Here is a 23250-nt window from a genome sequence, read left to right as displayed (position 1 = left end):
GGGTTTGTATACACAAGCCTAAACACCTCTCATCTGGATAAAAAAAAAAACAAACTTGTACCTGAGACCTATTACCTCTTAAGGAAATCATTACTGTGTTACCATAACACAATCTCTTTGTTCAGCCAGTGTGATAAATATCAGCCTATTATCATAAGTCACTGCCAATAACCAAAGCCATTTATCTGAATGTATCTCTGTCTCCCACAAATGAAACTATCTTACTTTCCAGTTAGCAGTTAAATCCTCATCTTACACATAGACATATATGGTCTACTGAAAAAAATATTCTGAAAAGTGCTAACCTGAGAGTCAACATGAGGCTGACAAATGCTCACGTTTATGCTCTGTAATTAAACAGTTACCATCAGTGAGCAACAGGTTGCTCCAGATAGTGTACTCAGCTTTCCTGGGCACAGGAAGATATTTATACAGAAAAAGATCAACTGTATATGACCTGCCACGGATGCTTTAGGTCAGCATTCATGCATTATGAAGTAATATATATAAAACATAAGAAATGGAGGAAATTTTCCTCTGCAACCAACTAAGCTAGGATGAATGAGCTTGAAAAAGCACAATAACAGCAATTCAGCTCTGGTTAATGGTCCTGGTATCTAAAGGATGACACAAATATTTAGAAGAATAAACACACAAAATAGTGCAGAAGGCTTCATACATTAAAAAGGCTTGATGTTCTGACCAACTTAAAGGTAATTCTCAGACCATGGGTCATTGAGGACTATTCCTTGATTATGTGCTGTCAGTATCTTTTAGAGGAGTTCATTTTCTGAAAGAGCACCACAGCAAGTTCAGCCTCTCGTTACTAAAGCAACAGCTTCAATAAATAAACTTGATCCAGCTTGTTGAAAGGCATCTAAATAAGAGCAAACTGAGATGTTATCCTTAGTTTTGGTGACAGAACAATGCAGAGACATGATATCCTAGGAGGAAATATTTGGCTCCGTACCAAGTGCTCCTGCATGAAAGCAATTCATTTCATATAATAGTTTTAAGATTTGATTTAATTAATGGCTTTCATAACAGGAAAAGACCTTCTCTGGCCAGCACAGCAGCACAGTCAAGAGGCAAACTGAAGCAGGTGGTGGAATTGGGAGGGGAAAAAGAGCAGATGTTAGCTTGAAAATTTAGAACGCTTTTCAAATCTCGTAGCATGAGCCCAGTTTCCATCAATGCATATTGTAGGAACAATTAATTGTGACCACCCAGGCCTAGGATTTGCCAGAATCAAATTTTCCATTCACAGAACATACTTCCATAAAGCTGAAAAAAAAGTAATTCAGTCTTCATGTTTTTCCTTAAAATATATATATTCCTTCTGTTTTATAGATTTGGTAGAAATCTGAATTCTTAGAAAATTGATCTGGGGCTTTAGGAGACTGGAAGCTGGGAATGTAGGATAAACATATTTATCAATGTTTTTCTATTTACATATGCTATAAAAAAAATTCCAAGTTTATCAGAAGTTGATTTTTTTGAGGTCTTGATCTCACTTGGAATGATTTTTTTTATTTTTTAAATTTTGAATTCCACTTTCCATTGCACTGCAGTAAAAGCTCTTGGCTACAACAGAATTGCTACTTTTTATATGTTATTTCTATAACATTACAGAAAATATAACATTTTTGATGGTTGCAAGTGTTTCCGGAGCCCAACACAAGATGTGGTCTGAGCTAAGTGGTCAGGCAGCATTTGAGAGCACACAGGTAAGACTGGACACTTGGTCTGCTGCCTTCAGCTTAGGCTGCAGCACCCAGCTCTTTTCTCAGCCTAAGCAGAAATCAAGTTTGAAGGAAAGACAGATGACCTGGGAATGCTGAAGATCTGGACTGAATTACTTGCTTTTATAATTTGTGGCCAAAGATACCACAGTATCTGCTAGGTTCATCCCTCAACTTCATGTGAATCATAAGTGAAAGATGGGAGACCCTCAGTTTGGTATAGTAACAACTTTTCACCCCTGCTGAAGTTTTCAGAGTTTCATAGTCATGACCCACACAAGAAGCACCATGCACTATGGGCAGCTCCTTGGGCCATCTGTACATTCAAGTCTGTAACTTCAAAATAAATGCCACACCTTCTGTAACGTGTCCTTTGCAAATATCCTTCTCCACATTGAAGTATGTGAGAAAATGTAAATCAGACCATGAAATGTTAAAATTCTAGGGATAGTCCTGGTCCCATTGAAATCTCTCATTGATTATTTTCCAGGTGACATCAAGGAAGCATAATTTAGATGTGAAGATGTATCCACCATGAAATAAAAAAAAAATAGCTTACCTTTTTGACCTCATATTTAATAGCAAGTTTAATCCTGCTCAGACTTGGCCGGTGGTGCTCAGGGCACAGATGGATGTTCACATCTCCGTTGAGAATTGCTTCTACTTCTTCGGTGTCTCTGCACAAGTCCAGCACACCCACGACAAAGTCCTTGCATTGCATAGATAGCTTCCGATAGTCGTTCTAAGGGAAAACAGAGAAATATGAGTTATTTAATTATGCACTTGAAAGCACATCTCAAACAGACAAAAAAAAAAGCAAGGGAGAGAATCATGAGCGAGGTTACTGGTGCAAAACTACTGGCTAGAGTAGTAGGAAAGCATTTGACTTCACCAAGGATGTAGCTAGCTTTTCACAAATAGACATTAAGTCTTCCAGAATTAATAGCACTCTTCCTATCAGATATATAGTTAATATTACAGTAGAACATATTTTACAGAAGAATAATAATTTACAGATAAATTTTCATTTTAAGCAATTGCTTGACCTTTTCTCTCTCTCTCTATGACAAATCTTCAAGGAATGTGAAAAGATGGCCAAAAAAAGATCCTGATAATGGTTTAGAATTTACCCCAAATTTTACAATGTAGAGTTTTTGCTAGCACTTCCTTCTTTAGTAACTTTCAAGGAATTTCAGTCTGGAGCACCACACACAGATGTGTTCAAATTAATTATAAAGTTGTAATACCAATTTCAGTTTCAAATTTATTACCTAACAATTTGGTTAAACAGTCCCAAAAGAGCACCCAGAAGATAATTTTTGTCATAACACTTTTTCAGTAAATGGGACTTCAGAAACTCAACATGATTTCCTATGAAATAATTTCACCTTGCAAACCCAAATTACACTTATGGGAAAAGAGATACCTGACTTGATAGAGGTCTAGAAGAGCAATTCCACTGCCCTAAATTAAATTGATTGATTTTCACATGCAGACACAAAAAAATGAGGAAAATGCCACCACCTGAGTAAATGCAGTAAATTAGAACACAATTAAGTCTACCATTAATATCCTAATAAAATGGTGATATTAAAGACTCAATGCAATGAATAGAAATAATAAGACAAGCTCTTACTGACTTGAGAGATCTTTTCAAATTAGGTTTGATGAGTTAATTAAATTCAGCAGCTTATCTAATTAAGCAAGCAGCCAAAAAAAGATGATGGTTAAACCTGGCTTTGATGAAATGATAAGAGCAACCTGTTTTTCTACTCCTATATTTTCTAAATTATTGATTCTAACATTTACACATAGCAACATATTAGCCTTCCTTGTTAGGCAAAGATCTCAAAGCACTGTGCAAACATTCATTAATTAGGCAGAACAGCACTGTATAAAATACAGTGTATTAGAGGTGGCTGAATTACTTTGGACAGTTTTTCACCTTCAGAACTGAGATGCTCTTGATAATGACTTTTTTTTTTTTTTTTTTAATTAAGTTGGTTTAATGACTTTGGCACAGATTTGAGGTTACTTCTAATATGTGTGTGTCTCAACTTTGCTTACTGTGCTGTCCTGCATGCTGAGAGCTATGAGGAGCTGTTTCACTGAGCACAGAAAAATTCAATAGTCACAGGGAATCAGAAAGCCCTTCAGGGCTTGGATTGACTGCTCTCGCAGTAATGGGAAGATGCCCTTTCTGGTAGGTGTTCATGAGAAGGGGCTGAGGAGGAAAGCTGGGAAAGAGCTTGCGTTTTAGTGGTGAGACCTTCTGCAAGGTGAAGTTTCTATGTTTACACTCTCTTATATCTTCCAAAAAAGTTTGAAATCTGTGTTTCCCTTATCTTCCTCAAGAGCTGTAATCAGACCTCATGTTCTAATTGGGGTGTTCATGAGCAGAGGTCAGCAAGAAATTAAAATCTTCATCAAAATATGTACTATAACAGCAAAGCGGTGTTTATCTCTGGTGGAGCAGTTTTATGCCCTATTGCAGAAAGTGAGGCACCAGTTTCACTGCAGAAACTGGAGCTTCTATAAATGTGCCAATTTAGTGCACTGAGATTTAAGGTGTCCTCAAGGTTCAGGCAGAAAATGATCACACGTCTGCATCTAAATCTAGTACCTAAGTACTTTGCGGAGACAGGATTTGTAGAGTGAATGTTATCGAATATGGGGTGAAGTGTAGTCTGAAATGTAAATGAAAGAGAGTTTGTATTTTACAGGTTCAAAGTGCTCCTCTTTAATCAATTCTATGCTTCAATCTTCACTGTACCAAGAAGAATTTCAATAAATAGAAAGCTTGTCTGTTCACTGAGAGAATAGATGCCCAAACAAAAATAGCCTGGAAGTAACTACAGGACCTGTGAAGCAAATATAGATAGATCTGAAAATAGATGTAGGCTAGGAATGAAATGCTGATCTGCCACAGGTAATGGAGACACTTAATTAGCCCAGCAGGTTTAAAAAACAAACAAACAAAACAAAACAACCAACAAAACAACAAACACACACACATACACCAAAAAAAAAAAAACCAAGGATGAGAACTCTGTTAAGCTTTAATACCATTCTCTATGTAGGGTTTGCAGAGTTTGAAAGCTTATCTCTTAGCCAGCACATTTTAGGTAATTCTCATCACCATTTCCACATCATCTGAACAACTAGTATACATTAGTTCCGACTACTTTCCCTCTTCAACTTTCTTCAAAGAAAGCAGTTTAGTTAGCAACTAGGAAAGTACTTCTAAAGCAAATGTAAATGGCAGGCTCCCAGCTGGCAAACTCCTTCAAGATCCAACTTTATTCACATCTTCAAGCCTAATGTTTTTCTGGTTCTGTACATTTGCAGAGCCTATGAATGATTTTTCTGTTCAAAATTATTTACTCCAGTTTTCCAGTAGACGCAAGGAGCAATAGAATCTACCCAATACACAGGTTGTATTAAATAAAATAGGTTCCAGGCAGTCTTCATCCAGACAGGAGAGCCACTTACTGCTCTCAGGAGACGTTGCTCATGTGTTAAGACAAGTGTCAGTGATCACTGAACCTGCTGTATCTGCTCATGATCCCTTTTACAAAAGCATTTATCATCTTTTTTCTGTCTTACTTAATGCTCATATTCAGCATAGATAATCGTGTTCAGTCTGATGGTGAGAACACAGCCACTCATTGACTGTCCTGATGTCAGTGTCTCTCTCTTTGCGAGCACAAGTTACTGAAGGCATCTTTACTAAAACTTGAGATTATCAGGATACTGACAGCCACACTTCTCCTGACCCTGGCTTAGCACTGTGTAGCTTTGGTGATGCACGCAGAAATGATCTACCTGCATATAAAATACTGAATTGCGAGTCATGACGCACAGTAAAACACTCAAGGAAGCCAAGATTTGCAAGTGGTATGCAAATTATATTGGTGTATGTGCCAATATTGTATAAACTGCCTGGATTTCACACATTTGGAAGCACCTGAGACCCTGCAGAGCCTGCAGAAAGGAGCACTGTGACAGTGGCGGGGCTTGTTCTTGCGTAGGACAGAAGGCTGCAGCCCCAGGGCAAGGGTTACTGAGAGGTGGAAGAGTCAGGAGGAAGAGGTGAAGAGCCAGAACACATTTCCAGTTATTTTTTGGTACGTCAAGGTTTTTGAAGATCAGCGCCCTGAAGACTCCTGGTAACTCTGACAGGCGTAGTTGGCCACTGTGTATCAGGATGCAAAGGGCCAGGCCCCAATTCCCCATGGCCTTTGCCAGCCGGGTTTGACCCCCAAACCAGGCACTTCATGGCCTTCCCAGTCTAAGCATGTTTCTGGGGGAACCATCCTGGTTGCAAGCCTGGCCAGGCGGTGGGCTACAGGTGGGCCAGGCGGAGGTCCTGCCTCCCACCAGAAACTCATGTCTGGAGACATGAAATCCAGCTCAGTCCTCTCAGCAGAGTCACAGAAATAGGCACAGGCAGTAACAATAACCCACACGTTCCTGAGTGCTCTGATCAGCTACTGCATTACACAAGTCTGAGGAGTATGAGTTTCATAAAACAGATGGATCTTTACAGTAATGAAAACTGCAAATCATACATGAGGGTTGCCAGGGCCTCATCCTTACAAGCTGAGCATCATCAGGCCTCAGGGAGGAAGATGAAGGATACGACTAATTACACAAGAGAGCTAGTTTGTTTCAAATAACACATGGAACAGTATTTTATTTCCTTTAGAGACAGCAAGTAGAGGTGGATCAGGATAATGCTTGAGAATGTTACAATATCATTTTTTAAAAACTAGAACATAATAAAAGGATTCCAAATTAGTCATTTCCTGCTTCTTCTAACACTGTTGCACATATGGAGTTAAAAATGTCTAATTTTGCTGTTTTGAAAAGGCTGATGGTACTTGTCATTCACTGCAATTTCTCTGAGTACCCTATTATTATCTGTTGATTATGTTCTAAATGAACTCTGTCATGTCTCCACATCTGTTCACAACCACCCAGATTTCTTCAGAAAAGAGCTGTTTGAGGTCAGAGGGATGCAGTCTGAGTAAGAAGTGAAATGAGGAAAAGTAAGACCAGAAACCTGTCTTGGCTAGATAATGAAAGAAAACAGAAAAACCCAACCAAACAGGCAAGAAACAATTCAAAAAACAATCAGAGTCAAGAATTTAAATGGAATGTCAGCCATGGGAGCCTAGCTCTGAAATGCAAGCACTACACGTGCATTTTGGAAAAGAGAAGCAGAAATGGGATGGTTGAACTAGGTATTAAAGCCACCATTTTTCAGTAGTTCTGTCCATTGTATATTGTCTTATAAATCTGCTACACTGGAATTTGAGGGCTTCCACACCAATCCAAGACTTCTGGAACTAATGGACCTGAATGTCCTGTATCTGTGAGTAGGGCTATCACAGCACCAGAAAGCCTCTGTGTGCTCTCAGAGCGTTCACAGATAAACTGCATGGCACAATCTGCTGCATCCAACCTCCTGTCTCTGAGTAATGTAGGAGCTGTGTATTCAGCAGAAAATCTGGCTTTTCTGGGCAGCATTATATTTGCTGTGCAAATGAAAGCTGCAGGCATGTTGCACAGAGCCCCCCTTTATGTTTCCTTGAAGTTCTTGGCTCTTTGTATACAACTCTACATCTCACATACCCATATCATGGAGAGAAATATTGCATAGATTAGTTTATGATTTGAAGAGAAGGAGCAGAAAAGAAAGAAAACAGAGAAGTAATTCTATAAATATGAAAACTCTCCCAAATAAGAATGTTTGTAGGAAGAAAACAAAGGTGAGAGAAAGGAGAGGGACAGAAAGCCAATGATATTACCTACTAGATTTGAAATTAATTTTTTAAATAAACCATCATGTCAAATATTCAAAGTGCTTATAAATATTTACCAATTAGATTTCACATGAAATATGCACAAGCCAGTTTTGAAGTTGTAGGACAGATTTCCTTCTGGGTATTTACACTGTCTGTGACTGGCCATATGTTTAGGAATGACAAAAAGCACAAGGCCTGTGGGAGTGAATACGATGAGAGAAGATGCTGAGAAAGGGCCCTGCACTGATCCTGGTCTTGTAGCCACATTATCATCTGAAGTGCACTGAACACCCCTTCCAAAGAGCTCTGTCAACTGCGCCTATAACTGCTGACAAGTTTGAACACAGCTGAGTGCATTTCTATTGTTTCCAGACTAAATGCCTACGTGCATAGACTATGCCAAGCCTGTACAGTTAATTTTCCAGAAAGCACATCATCCAGTCAGTTTATGTTCTCTTGCTTCTTAAGTGGCAGCACATCAGCAATTTTTTTTGGAACTCTAGGTGTACTGTGTCATATTCAGTGGGCATGTCTCTGAAATAAAGCCAAGTGCTCATTTAAAACATTTCCATGCTCAGGTGCATGTTGCTAAGTATGTCTGGAGGTGACAACAGATGCTGCTGGTTCATTTTTTCAATGATCCAGACCTTGACTTTTTCACCTCCAGCAAGCATAATATAAGCAACTTGTTAAAATACAAGAGTCTGACATTTAAGGAGTGTGTCTGTCCTGCTTCCCAAGCAATTTGGACGTTTCTAAATGAAGCCAGGATAAACATGGCAAGTGTTTGCTCTCTGAAGAGTGCCAGGCTGCAGTGTGGTGGTGCAGAGGAGCAATGCCTCCAGGCAAAGGGTGTTTTGTCCAGAGACACCAAGAGATGCGTCCAATGAAAGAGCCCAAGGACAAAGCAGACAGTACTGCCTGTGCTTACATTACTTTTGGCCAAAGAAGTCCAGAAAACAGCCATATGTTTTGACTGAGGACCAAATATTGTGTGGCTTCCAATGAGCCCTGAAAATAACATCCATTGCCTCATTACAGAGATTTCAATAGCAGTTGCACTGACTAATTTACCATAAGAATTTTTCTGTGTACCTTTCTTCTGTTCAATAGGTTGAGCTTTCTAGCTGCAATTCATATGCACTACAGAAGCTGATCTCTGAGACAGCATATCCTTCAACAAGAGGATAGAACAGCAAGATATCAGTCAAACCCTTGATTTTGGATCTCACCTTATATCTATTCTCTAGGAGATATATCAAATCATTAAAGAATCTAGCCAAGATGGTGTTAATGATCTATGGTGGCGTTAGAAAAGCCCTTAACATTTGTTGCTGTACTTTTATAGCATCCTTCACAGGCCCAGGCATATGTGTAACCTTCAGTACTAATGTTCTAAGACCTTTGAAGTGGGAACTGTCAAAAGCAGCAGAAAGGATAGGCTTGCACCTCCCTGTTTTGTTTCTACTCTTTTGCACTCTAGTTGTTACGTATCTACCAATAATTGCTTCTGGGAAATTGTTTGGTTTTGTGATAAACACAACTTCTGTGGGACCAAAACCAAAGAATACATTTTGCAAACGCTTTCCATCAATAAAAACTTTGAAAAATGCAAAATGCTTCACTTTGATATCCTCTTGAAACAATTCTTTAAAATGTGGTGTTTTTTTTTTTTTTAATTTTTTGATCTAAAATTAATGGATGGATTATTTGGGTAAGTTAAGCCAGGAATCCATTCACATAATCCTAAGAGAAAGCTAGGGACTGAGATTTAACACCATTCCTGACTCTTTATCCAAAGTTTTAGATTTCCTAGCACAAGAAACTTCAGAATCAGTCCACTCTCAATTATTTTATTACATATATTGATTTTTTTTTTGTTTGAAACTTTAAAAAAGTTTCCTGTAGATGTGAATTCTCTCTACACTGAAATTAGCGGATCACTTGACTTATTTAAAGTTCTCACCCAGAACAGAGTACAATCTTTTTCTAAATATGGGTCTAAGAAGTTGCCATAAGAACTTCTCCATGTCTTCTACTCCTTTTCCACAATGTCACCTTCTTCCTGACAAGTACCATTACTGAGCATCTGCGTAGCACACGTGTGTGCAGGAACACCAGTGCTATTCAATGTATAACTATCACCCTATTCCAAGTCTCTGAAGTCATTTAAATATACATAGAACAGAAATTATGTTGTTTGACAGTAAGTTTTTTAAAATAGGGTATTTAAATATCAAGGTTGGCATAGCAGCTTTTCAGCATAAGATGGCATTTGATACTTGAGGTACTTCTCTTTCATATAATCTCAGCTGGTTTTCAAACTCATGTCACAAATAAGCCACATGCTTTTCATTCCTCAACTAATTAAAAGGTGTTTTTTTGCCTTCTTGCAGATTTTCCCAAGCTCATTTGAATGTTTATGCTGAAACACCTGTTTTCAGAAGATAAACTGTCAAGTCCCTGGATGTCACATAAACAGGACAGGTATTAACAGGGACAGAGGTATTAACTAAATGCTTTGGCATGCAAAATGCAGGGAACACACCTTCAGTGAAAGAGAACGTCTGTATCCCTGTGTCTTGTCAACAGCTTCTCTTTATAAAATACACACTACGCATATCAAAATAATACTCTGGTAATTCTCCTGATGAAGAAGAGTTTAAGATCTGTTAGTTTCAGCAGTAAAATCAAGCCCATGTGGATGCAGTGCAAAGCTCCCAATCTCTCTTGATTATTTTCAAATATTGGCTTGCTCCTTGTGTGGGAACATGACACTGAGAAACTGCTTTTCTTACTGTTGAAAATGAAAATGCCCCTTGCATTAGAGGAGCCTTTATTTCAACCTTACTTTTACTGTCATGCAGAAAGAATTCCTCTTTTACCCCCAAATGCATTTCACAAGGCAAATGCAATGTTAGGGTGAATTCTTTTTGTTTGTCACCCATTCTGTTTACAATAGAGCACTTACAAGACAACGGACAGCAAATCTGCAGCTCTGATGTGCTAGATGTATCAAAGCACAGAAGTCATCTCTGGGCCAAGTTTTTCATTTTACATGTCATCCATACTTTTTTTTCTCTGGCATTTTCCCATGTTTATTATACTCCTGACCTGTTAGAAGCTCCACTGGGAAAGAGCCACATTTCCTACACAATTTGCAGCTGAATAGATAGTTTCCTTGCGCTAAATGCATTAACTACTGTCCTTCAACTGTGTGGCTTTTTTCAGCAGCTCAGCTGCTTGAAACCTGAAAACCAGGTGTAAAAAACAGGGAGAAAATAATGGATTTAAATGTAGGGCAATTGTTTGCTTAACACAGCTACATTTTCCCCCTAAAGCTGAACTAAATTGGGCACTTTCAGCTTGCCTGAGGAAGACATTTATATGTTCAAAGGCGCTACGAGTCCTATCTCTGTTGGCTACAAACTGCACCTGTATATCAGGAAAGATTCCTTCTATATCCAACCTGCGAATGACTGTTGGTTTAACTGAGAGCCATGATACAACTACATTGACAACTAAAAAAGCCCATATATCTTCCAGGTCTCGAACAGCCAACTACCACAGCCGGCTTCTCAATGTCCAGCAAAAACAGCTGCTTGGAATACTAGTCACAAACACCAGAGGGGATGAAATTCCTGTCCCCACAGCACCCAAGCAGCAACTGAGCACTTCAGAAAAATGTGATCCCACTTGCAGAGTCCTGGCACTGAGCACTCTTGATCAGATGGACATCATCCTCTCTCTAAGAACAGACTTAGAAGTGATACTGTAGCACTTTCTTAAGCAGAAATATGAATATTAAAACCGTATCATTACATTTCTCTGTTCTGAAATGAGTCCAGATCCTGGGGCTTGGATACTGACAATGAAATGACACACTTGGCAATGAGCAATTTCAATGCTACACTGACATCAAGTTCTCTGCAACATATTATATTCTAGGAAATTGCCATTTTTTACCATGTAAATGCCAAAAACTAGAGACACTAAAGCACCTAGCACCATTTTGTGGCAATGTAAAATTGTTTGTATATCATTCCTGTTTATCCACAATCCAGTGTATAGTCTGCCTAGACACAGTGAGGATGGGTTCATTATAATTATCTACAATAACAACAATTAACAACACAATGAGGGATAAACTAAATCACTTCCCATCTGCATCCTTTTTAATGTTGGACTTGAGCTCCTCAGAATGTATTACTTCATTTGCATTCATTATTATGATATTAATTCCCTACAGTGCCTTGGATAAATGTACCTGATTCCATTCTCCCATCTGCTGATCTAGTATTATTTTTCTATTCAGAGCAATAGTCCTAATTATGCTCATTTATAGTTCCAGTAGATATCCTTGCCCAATGTGAATAGTGAGCAGCAGTCTTTGGAAACCAGCCATCTTGCTCCTAATAAACTGCCTCGCTCCTAACTATTCCCTAAAAAACAAGGCTGGGATTAGCTGAGTGCTTGGGCACTTGGTGTTACTAATTAAACAAAAAGCTTACCAATATTGTATTTGACTGATATTGCAATAGCATCATTTTCCATCTGTTTTCCTCACCAATAATTTTATTTAATCTTTCTGAAAAGTCTTCATCTTTGGTGCTCTAACGTATACCCCCTCTTGATAATTATATTACCGTGTAATTTTATATCACTAAGTGCTCTGAGAAAACTCTCTAAGATGAAAGGTGAGCGTGCTAGTAAGGGCAAGCTCAACGTCACACAAGCTCTGTACTTTCAGAGGATCCAGTGACCAGGATGGAAAGGGCCAACACATCTTTCCTTCCAAAGTGGCCAGCTGCAGGTGGCAGGAGCCCTCTCTGCCTTCCCATCGAGGAGGTGCACCACTCTGAATACCTGGACTCATTTTGCCTTGCATGCTAAGTGGGTAAGAAAGGAAAACTGTCACTTCTAGCTAAACACAGGCAACTGGCCAGATCACTTCCCCTATTTATCACAGTGCTCCCAGCAGCTGGCAGCAAACCTGGCAGAGAAACGTGAGCTGCTTCTCTCTGGCGCGGCAGCGAGGACCATGGCTGAGCCCAGCCCTGGGCAGTTCGGCTCTGCAGCAGCAGCCTCTGTCTGCCCGCACACACCAAAAGTCTCCTGTCACCTGGGCTGGGACATTGGCAGCACAGCAAGAGGTGGCACAGAGGAGTTTGTCTCCTCTTTATTGCTTAGACGCTGCAGAGACAAAGGTACATTTCTGTGGGATTGACCAGATTGTTGGGAAAGGTTGTGGTAGAGCATAAATCCTACCTACCAACACAACTGGTGATGGATTAGTTTGCTGCGATGGATTTCTTAATCCAACATCTGATTAGTTGTCCTTCATTTGTATAAAGAGAGGAACCCATGAGCAGGGATGAGCCTCGGATCAGATCCACTAGTTAGTCCACCAGCTTCACTGTACATATTTCTTTCAAGGGGTGAGGATGTAATAATGGTTTCAACAAATCAGAAGATGATGTGATGGTCAAGTGAGCCATGATTTTGCTGTCTGCTGGAGCTTTTCTCCCATGTTAAAGCTGCTAGAAAACACAAAATGTGAAAGCTGAAGTGTTTATGTTTAGCTACATTTTGAAAGTATTTCTAAACCATTTGTTGTTGTCTGCTGGGTTTGTGACAGTCATTCTCTCTGTTAGGTTCATCTTTCTGAGCATCTGTACTCAAAAAGCTGTTGTAGAGGAGCAGTGCATGCACACAAAAGACTAACACAATGCTGGCAAATCATCTTCATTCCTAAAATCAAAGTCATCTCTAAAACCAAACAATTTTCTTAACTCCTTGTCTCCAAGAAGCAGAAACAGGGTAAGGAACAGGTATCACAGCACCACTTTCACTGAAAGAGCTCCCAAAAGCCAGTTAAATGACAGTTAAATATCACTTAAATCTTCACACCAGCTAACTACAGACCTTTTCTCAGCTATATGGGGTGTATATGACTCCACAACACATGTGAGCACGATATTAATTAAATGTAATATTATTTCACTTGCTTTTACATCACAGTAACTTTAACTTAATATAACCCTGTATTTAACCTTGCTTTCATACAAATCCCTTCCATACGCAACAAATTATCTCAAAATGTCGGTTGCTTTTTCTTCTACTTAGCCAAGATACCTCACATTCCTGATTAACATGCTGCAAGTTTTATTATGCTTTATCCTGACTACAAGATATCCAGAGACTGTTTGCATCAAAGGTAAATTATAAGACAAAAAAAAAATCCACTTATATTCACTATAAAAAGTTGAGTTTCAGGAAGGATGAAAATGAGTTCCCTCAATTGTAAACCCTTTTTTTTTTCTAAATATTATCCAAGATACTCTATGTAAGTTGTCACACACACACATATACTTCCTGAAAATCATGGCTTGGTAATATTAGATGCCAATAGGCCTTGACAGTTCAGAATAATTTCTAAAAGTCACCTTACCTAACAAAAACTAATTTCTCAATTCCTCCATCATATCTGGGGTTTAAGAACTACATGAAAAGTCTGAACTTAATATAATCACTACAGCAGGCTGCAAGATGAATTAAAATAAGAATCACCAGCCATTTATGCAGACTGACAGTCCAAGTGCAACCCATTTACTGGAGTGTTGAAGCTTCAGATTCAGAAATTTAATATCAGACGTTTCTGGCAGGGGAGGAACAAACACATTAATATTGCTTGGGCTTTCCCTCTTTTGCCACAGATTCCTCCCAGGATTATTTATGTGTAAGGGAATTAACTCTCCTCACCACCCTTACCACTCCTGCCCTTTAGGTGCCTTAAAAACCTGTCCATTAATAAGCATTTTGCAAATTGACAGAAGTGCACTCTTGATGGAGTGCACTTCCTTCATTTGTAAGGAAACACTGAAATCCCAGGAGCAAAGTGACCTTAGAGCAACTGAAATATGCATAATTCCAACTGGTTTCAGATTTGCACTTATCTTTCTACCTGGCTAACATGTCACATTGTTCATCTTAAAATGACACAAAAATGCTTCTGAAATGCTGGACAGTGGTGAGCAGCTGCTGTGCTGCTTAGTTATGTGAACCATTTCTATCGCTCTCCCTTTCCCTCCCAGCTTGTGAGTCAACCTGGTGTCTCCCACTAATGATTCTAAGGGGATTCCATGTTATTTGATTTTTTTTATGATCATATCTATTGCTCTCCTAAACTGGAATCCTGCTTTAGTATTAGGGCTCTTATGTGCAATCAAACTGGAAGCAGCAAGCTGTAAGTGCCACAGTGGCAATGCTGTTCATCCTTAACTGATTAGGACTAGAAAGTACTTCCCAAGGAGCTATAAAGGGTAATAAACCTTGCACTGATGGTGTGCAAACAGGCACTGCCAAAAGCCTCACTTGCAGTAGCACCAAGGGAGGCAAAAGTATCACAGCTGCACTCTCTGGGACATCCAAATATTTCCAGGTTTGCTTTTATCTTGCCATGCCAAATGCCAAAGTTTCCTCCAAGCAATTTTTGAGGGGAGCAAAACTATTGAGGCATTAATATTAAATTTTCTTATATTGACATGTTGTCTCTGTTTTGATGTGTCGAAATAATCCTTTTTTTCCCTCCAGTCTTTCAAAAGAGAGACTTGGGCTTGTTCCTCTGGGAAAGTAAAGAGAACATTTTCCTGCAGAAAGTATTTAGGCAACTTTTAAAGAAGTTTTCTTTTTCTTTTTTAACCAAAGTTAGTTGGGACATTTTAATAACAATGTCACTCAATCATCCATAAAGTAGGTTAAATGTCCTTGTAGGCAGTTCCCAGGATCCGGTTTTATGTGACTCTTCGGCAGCTGGTACTGTCACTAGAGTTACAACTTCCATGAATAATGGTCTTATTTTTTTCCAGGTGCAGATGTGGGTTGTAGATGGCTGAGTTATACCCTTCACTATGAATCACGGCATCTACTACTCTGCTTTACTCTGAATAAACATGGACAGATGTTAACATACCTTCACAGATACAAATATATTATTTTCAATACAGCTGCAGGGATCACAGCTTTGGCATCGGTTCTAAACCACTCTAAAAAGCTTTGGAGATTTTCTTCTTGTGTAACATTTTAAAACCATTTTTCTTGGGCAATGTGCCAGGCAGAAAATGATTTAATCACAGAACAGACATAGAAAGAGCACTTGCAATAATATTAATAGCTATCAAAATATAGAGGATATTTCTTAATTTCTAAGTATTAGAGAGAACAATACAAGAGACACAAAGTTGGGATTATTTTTAGATTGGAAGGGTTCTCTACATCCATTTTTCACAGTCTCTGCTACATATCCATGCAAAACATATCTGCATTTCATTTAACTCATAAGGCAAACCCAATGTAGCATTTAATATTAGTGAATTTGTCTCTGAAAAAGAAAACAATGGGGAATGAGTTCCTCATGTACAGACTGAGTCTCACTCAGCTAAACACAAATTTCACTACAAGGTTTGAATATATTCTCCTTCTCCCAGGCTATTTCTATGGTAATTTTTAATTTCCTCTCCTATTTTAACACACAATTTGTTCCAACAATAAGTAAAAATTTTAATAATAAGAAGAAATTTGTTTTCTTAGTTTACTGGTACTTGACTCTTTCCTGTATTATGAGTTGGAGATTTGATTGTACCTTCTTGTGCATTTGCTTCACATAAGTGAAAATTAAAAAAGAAAAAGGAAAAAATAAGCTTTTTAAACACACATTTTCAAGGCAGTAAAGAAAACTGACATTCAGTCAAGAGGGAGCTAAAAAAAAGAACAAAGAGTTCTTTTTTTATGGCTAAAAACCTTAAACCACATAACTGACACCATCTATTAGAAAAAATAATGTTCTCATTAAAGACTGACCTGGAAAGTTCATATCCAAAAAAAACCTGAAAAAAAATATTATTAATTACAGCATATTTTTAGAAATATTAGTTTTCATCATGTTCTAAATAAATGCACAGCTCTTTTGGCTGTGGACTAACAGTGTAAATGCATTTAGCAATGTATACATCTTTGTTCTTTCTCAGGTATCATGCATATTTAATTAAATCTGTAATTTTACATATTGTAAAGTGAGTCATCCTCTTGACTTTGAGTTTCAACATGGCTTCAAAAGCAGCAAAGATTTCCCTTAGAGAAGCCAAAAGTACCAGAATAGCATAGAGCCAGCAGGAGAAAAAGCGAATAAGCTAATCAGAACATAGACTGCAACACAGGAAGGTCCAAAAGGGATGTTCTGGCCCAGCCATATCAAAGCCCAGTGTCATCAGGCATTGATTTGGAAAAAATATGAGTAACCCACTGGTCTGCTCTCGTTATTAGGAATTCAGCAGTGAGGGTCACAGGAGGTAGCAGGGGAAAGGGATGCAGTGGGAAGAGATGGTTTTCACTCCCAAGCAGCTGCTTTTTGCAGCGATTGTCAAAAAATCTCACAGGAGAAGGAAAAGCAGTTGCTTCACAACAGGGGACAGATCCTGGTACGAGAGACAATCACGTGGAAATAGTGACCATCCATATACTCAAAAGTATCTATAATGCTGAGGCTTAGTTTTCAGAAGTGGAATTAGGTAAGACTGATGGTACATGTGCAGGAGAAAATAAAAACAGTAGTAAAATGGAGCTAACATATTCTGCTACCAGGCCAGATTTATGAAGTTCTCTTCTGACTTCTCTTCCTAAAATTCAGCAAAGTGAAACAGCAGAATAAAAGGAGGTTGTACAAGCAAAAAGACAACTTTTTTAAAAAAGCACAAGTCCTGTCTGGAAGAAAATAATAGAAAAGAGCAGAAAATCTGTAAATTTAAATTAAAATCTAAAGCAAGGCCAGATAAAAACACTAAAGTCTCAAAGAGCATCTTGCTGAAATAATAAATATGGCTCATAAAAGGTGTTCCCATACATACCAGAAGTAATAAGTCTGCCAGAGAGGATGTTGAGGCAAGAGACTATGAAGGGATAAAAGGATCACTCAAGGAAGAGTAGGTCAGAGAAGAAAAATTAAGTGATTGATTTACAAGAGTGTTCTTGAGACTAATTAAGGAGGTTCCCACAACATTTTTTTTTTTAATGGAAGAAGAGTTTCAGGGGCTGTTAACAATTTATATACAGGTAGGAAAAAGATGGAGCTGACTTACTGGAGTAAGAGCTGTACTGCAGAAATGCCAGATCATCCCTAACAGAAGTCGTGGAGTCTCCAGGGTTGTTTTACCACTCTTTCAGCATCATGAGAATTTAGGGATTTGAGCATCAGCTGCTTTACATTACTGCAGCCCCAGTGAAACAAGCAGCAGTTCCTAGCAGACATATCTCTGTAGGCATCTCCACACAAGCCATCACTTCCCACAAATAGCCGGTTGTGGCCCATCAGTAAACTGAGCCTGGAGATGACGCTCACCTGCACTCAAAAGCAGGAGGGCAGCTCTCATTGGTCTGGCTCAGGGTTGATGACTTCTTCATGTGAAAAATTCTTGCCCATGTTATTCACTCTGGAAGTGAATTCAAGCTTACTTGCATGAGCAAAACACACACAATACACTGGCAAATGAGAGAAGCATTATTTGCCTTATGACTCAGGCTCAAGGTCTGCCAACCTTGAAATAAAGTGAAGCATACACAGATTTTTTCAACTTGAGTAAAAGCACAGCATGGGCAGCAGCTTCATATGCTTAACATCACCTTCTATAGTCAGCTGTGTTTAGCACTCAATTCTTCTTAAAAGCTGTAATATATCTTAACAGAATATGATTCTATACACAAACTGATTGGGAGGTATTAAGCTATAATTTCTTTAAATTCCAAGATGGCATTTCATTAGCGACCACGCTTCTGCGGAAAATGAGTTTATTTCTATTAAAAATCCAAAGTAAAATTTAAACAAATATAGGACAAAGTAAGTGTGCCTTGTAGTTTTTCATGAAGGGTGGAAAACAGTATTAGGCCATTGACTAAAATATGAAGCTATTTGGAGGAATAAAACATATAATGTCAGCCTAGCAGAACTAGAATCTCTCTAGCCTACACAGGGAGGATAGTTCCCCTCTCTTTCCAAGGGTCATACAGACCAAGGGCCCACTCCAGTGGACTAAATTAGGCTCCCAATCTGTACTTCCCTTTCTCCAATCTGTGTTGCCCTTTTTTCTAAACACAAGATGAAAACTGAAAAGAATAGGAAAGTCATAAACTGGTTCTTAATTTTGATTTTTCAAACAGCAAAGGACCGAATCATGGTTGTTTTTTCAACTTGGGCTGCCCCCACCACAGCACAATATCATTGCATAAAGACCTGCAAACATGCACAGTGACTCTGACATTTACTTCTTTACTGAAATTTCAAAGATCCACCTTTGAGGGGTTTCCTATCCGCTCCATTTCTAGGCTGATTGCCAGAACATTTAATGTAATCACATCGCTAGTATTTTCAGTAGAAACAACTAGTTCAATATTTTGGGGAAGGAGGACTGATTAATTCTGGACTCATGGACTACATCTTTTAAAACAATTTGTTTTCTCCCATTAATAAGAAAACTTTTTTTTGCAAGACCTTGACACTAGAGAATTTAAGTGAAAAAAAATGAAATAATTTCTATGTGAATGTAACATTATTCCACTTTTTTTTTCTCTTCAATAAGCATTGCAAAAGCTCTCATTTACTTGAAATCATGACACAGCAACATTATTCACACTACATATCTGTTCTGAATACTGGGACAGATCCTCATATTCTGTGGCCTCATCTAAGCTCTAGTGAAAAAGCACCCAACAGAGTATCTGCTCCAGTAAAACTGTCGGCATTGATTGGCTCTGACAGCTTCCCTCTTTCTTCCAGCTCCAAGTCTCCCTGTTATTATTCTTTTCAGCATGCGGGAAGCCATATACTAGCTGACTATCTTGACCTTGCTTTTGAGCCAAAATCAACACAGAAAGGAGTTCAACCAGGCAGTATATCCACTCAAGGCTGGCAGCCAGAACACCTACTCTTGCTATTAAAGACCTATTGATCAGTCAACAAAAAGGCTGCTGAAGGCCAGCAATGTGATCAAACATATGTCCAGGCTCCCATCTTCACCTTAAGAACAATCGCATACTATTGCAACATGCAATGCTTGCGCAAAGGCATTTTATAAGAACTACAGTGTATGACAGAATCTTAGCAATTTAGGGTGAGAACAATCTATTCAGCTTCTGCAGCTGTAAAAAAAATTGCTAAAATTATTTTCACCTACTAATCATCATTGGAATCTCTCTCAAACCGTGGCCAACCACAGCTAACGCAACTTTTCTCTAAAGTGGTTCATGTGGCTGTTTTGTTTCACCTTTCATATCTGTACAAAGAGGCAACTCTCCTAAAAAACTTTCATGTTCTCTAAAAACATAGTGCATGTGCTGGCTCCTCAGTCACAGGTGCCAAACAGTGCTATTGTGTAAGTTTTAGGGCAGCAAGCAGCAGGTGAGAGGCGCTACATTTATATTTTAATTAGCTCTTGCTAGGAGTTTCTTCAGAGATAGGTTATCTAACCCTCAATTACACTTCATCCACCTACATCATTAAAATATTACTTGTGTCCTTCTGTTTCAAGGACCTTTTGTACCTTCTGAAACCTGTACTGCTAAGATTGTATATAAATAACTATTTTGATATAACCCCAAGTAATAATTTTGTAAATCTGTTGAGCAGTAATTGTAATTACAGAACTTTTGCAATAAAAATTTTTAAAGTCTGGGAAAGTATTATTTGAAGTCAGCAAAAAAAGTCCTGTGAAGCCTGTTTGATTTCATAAATTTTCATCATTTGTGGATTACTTACATACATTTTCAACAACTGCATTATTTTCTAGAAATACATTCTCAAAATGTCATGTTCTGTGAAACAACCCTATTCTTACTAATACCCTGTTCTACATCACACTGATTATGTTAAGAATAAATACGTTTGCATTTATACATACATCTCATTTTTTTCTACAGTAAGAATACATTATAATCTTGAGATGTTTCATATTTCTGCAAGCATTAATATAAGAAATGTTACAAATTTGAAGTAAACTAGTGGTGTGTGTACTTTTGAGGTACTTCACTAACACAGGTAAATGTGGTTTGCACAGAACCTTCCAATAAGGCAATGAAATTGGAAAGCCTTCCTGGGAATACAGTAATTTGGCAAAGGGTTTCTAACGTTTTTTCCAGTATTGATTTACACGCATATATTTGCCAATGCTGGGGAGATATAACCACCATGAAGTTATTTAACATTTGATTGCTTGTTTGATCCTGGAGGATTCATGTACGTGCCAGTGCCAGTCTAGACCATGCTGGCAGCTCTAGGAACAAAAGAAGGGATTCCGGTAGAAACAGATTCACTTCTCTGCAGCAAGACACTTATCAGAACTGACAGGCATGCAATACTGATGCAGCTCATGCTGCACACAATATATATTTTTCTACTGAAAAGAAGCTGGGAGATTAATGAGACATTAATGTTGTTAATTGTAGGTGTGAGCCCACAGTGCTTTTGCACTAGAATAACCCTCAAATGAGCAAGACATTCATTGAACCCAATGAGGTTGCTTCAATAGGACTGAATGCCGTGTAAATAAAAACTCCCTTTTAAATTGTTGTGTCCTTCCAATTCTGATTCACATGGGTAAAAAGATTTTGCAAGGTTTTGCCCTAAATTTATTGCCAAAGGTGGTCAGTGGTTTGGCTAATTTTTTCCTTGTTAAGAGACTTATTGGAGAGTTTCAAAGGCAACAACTTGAGAATGTGCTTTCTTGTCGCTTTTAAATTGGAGACAGTATAGCTACAAGTCCTGAAACAGATACTTCAACACTTGAATAGTTTTCTAAATTAAAAATAATGGATTCCTGGTGGGCATCCTACCCCAGTTTACTTACAACATAGATTTTATTACTCTAGAATCACTGATTATGGTTGTGGCTGCACAATAGTCATAAGTCAGAAAACAGTGTTATGTTGATAACTGAGCCACTGCAAATGAGTTTTTTCATGACTAATTTATTTTAGAAAGGGAGACAATGCTATTTATGTCATGCAAATGACTTAGAGAAATAATGCAAATGACATCGGACACTTACAAACTCATTGTGATAATAGAAATCTTGAATAACTTGTAAGAGAGTTCTGCAAGTTCCAATATTTTGTTTGGCATGATGATGAACTTTGTAAAAATCTCTTGATCATTTATCTCCTTTTTCATGAAATTCATCATATACAGATGCAGTACTAAACCATTAAGATGCAATGCAATTTAAATCATTAAACAGAGAACCAAAATTGTTCAACTTGTAGTTTTTATCACTGTAACAGACCTAGAAGCACTGGATTCTTAAGTCATTAAACCAGCCTCTAGAGCTCAGCCTCTGGAATAGATTGCTCAAATAAAAAGACTTACCTTTCTTACAAAAGAAATGAATCCCCATTTTTGTAATAATCTGATTTTTATTCCTACTGCAAACTAGAGATTCTAAGCAAACACAGTATGCAACATGGAAACTCCGAGTGAGGATGGGTCTGCTATAATACACAATATTTAGTTCCAAATATTTATTAAGTGGAGAATGCACAGTGGTCTGAGTCTATGTGTAGTTAACACATCTGACAGTTTCTGTAGCCCGTGTTTCCTCCCCCACCCCCTCAAATGGCAAACCAAGACTTGATCAAACATGTAAAAAATACAGTACCCTGAACACATTCAGCCCAACGAAAATGCACAGTGGTGAATTACCTTAAATTCAGTTTCAATGTTGGCTAGTCTGGCCAGTTCATTGCTCAGCTCTAGAGCAGTAAGGACAGGGTCTTCACTGGAAAGAGACAAATAAGCAGCACTGGCTAATCCTTTGTAGGCATTCATTCTCGATCGAGAGTGACTAAAGGAATCTTTCCTCTGCTTCTCAATGCATTCATTGCATTTGCAAAAATAGTCATGTGGCCTTTCAATTCGTGCGCCTTTTAGAAGTAAGATGTGAACAATTTCATACTCCTGGCAGTGGGCAGCAAGTATGATAGGGGTAATGTCATGGGAGAACCGAGTTCCATCTTCATCGTAGGCATAAAAATCATCATCCCTCAGTTCCTGCTCGAGGGGGCTGAGTGTGAGACGCTGTCCCTGTGCAAAGGCTGGATGGTTCAATATTGCTTCTACAATGCGCACGTATCCCTTGCTGATGGCTAACAAAAGCGCATCTCCAACTCGAGCGAGATTCTCCTTTTTGAGAAGGAGCTCCGTCACTTCCAGATGCTCATTCCCTACAGCTAACTGTAAGGCATTTTGTCCCATATAATCGACACAATTAAAGTTCAAGGTTTTGGATTCCTCCAGCATTTTTCGCACCACGGGAATGTTGCCATATTCTGCAGAATCGAGAAAGCGTTCCTCTTCTGCAGTCAGGCTGGTGCCTTTCTCATTGAACATGTAGGCTGGGCCCCGGATGGCCTGCCTCCGGCCCTTCTCCCGAAGGGTTGTGTGCCTTCGATGCATGGTTTTGTAATTGCTGTTTCTCAACCTGCAGAAAACCAGAAAGAAAGTTTGGTTATACCCTCAGGGAGTCATAACCTCACACAACCTGAAATAAAGCTAGAAATGTCTCATTAGATCAGATCTTGCTACCTTTTTATATTTGGGTCAGTCATTTAAAATAATTTAAGATACATGTGAAACATGTATCTGACCAACAGACAAGCTC

At 38.5% G+C, this 23250-nt stretch overlaps 1 protein-coding gene across 2 annotated transcripts in view; it reads right to left on the bottom strand.

The window, feature by feature from the left end:
- The window catches only part of TRPC7 (transient receptor potential cation channel subfamily C member 7), a gene marked incomplete at both ends in the record, with an annotated part of 66295 nt that extends 43250 nt beyond the window's left edge, over positions 1–23045 (bottom strand). For both annotated transcript variants that reach the window (XM_082063668.1, XM_082063669.1), the window contains 2 exons: positions 2302–2484; positions 22293–23045. In XM_082063668.1, the coding sequence (XP_081919794.1) occupies positions 2302–2484; positions 22293–23045 (936 nt within the window). The remainder of the gene's footprint in view (positions 1–2301; positions 2485–22292) is intronic.
- Positions 23046–23250: the final 205 nt, after the last annotated feature.

Source organism: Streptopelia decaocto (genome assembly GCF_964273445.1).
Source record: "Streptopelia decaocto genome assembly, chromosome: 12".
NCBI classification, from domain to species: domain Eukaryota; kingdom Metazoa; phylum Chordata; class Aves; order Columbiformes; family Columbidae; genus Streptopelia; species Streptopelia decaocto.
This window is presented reverse-complemented; position numbering and strand designations above follow the sequence as displayed.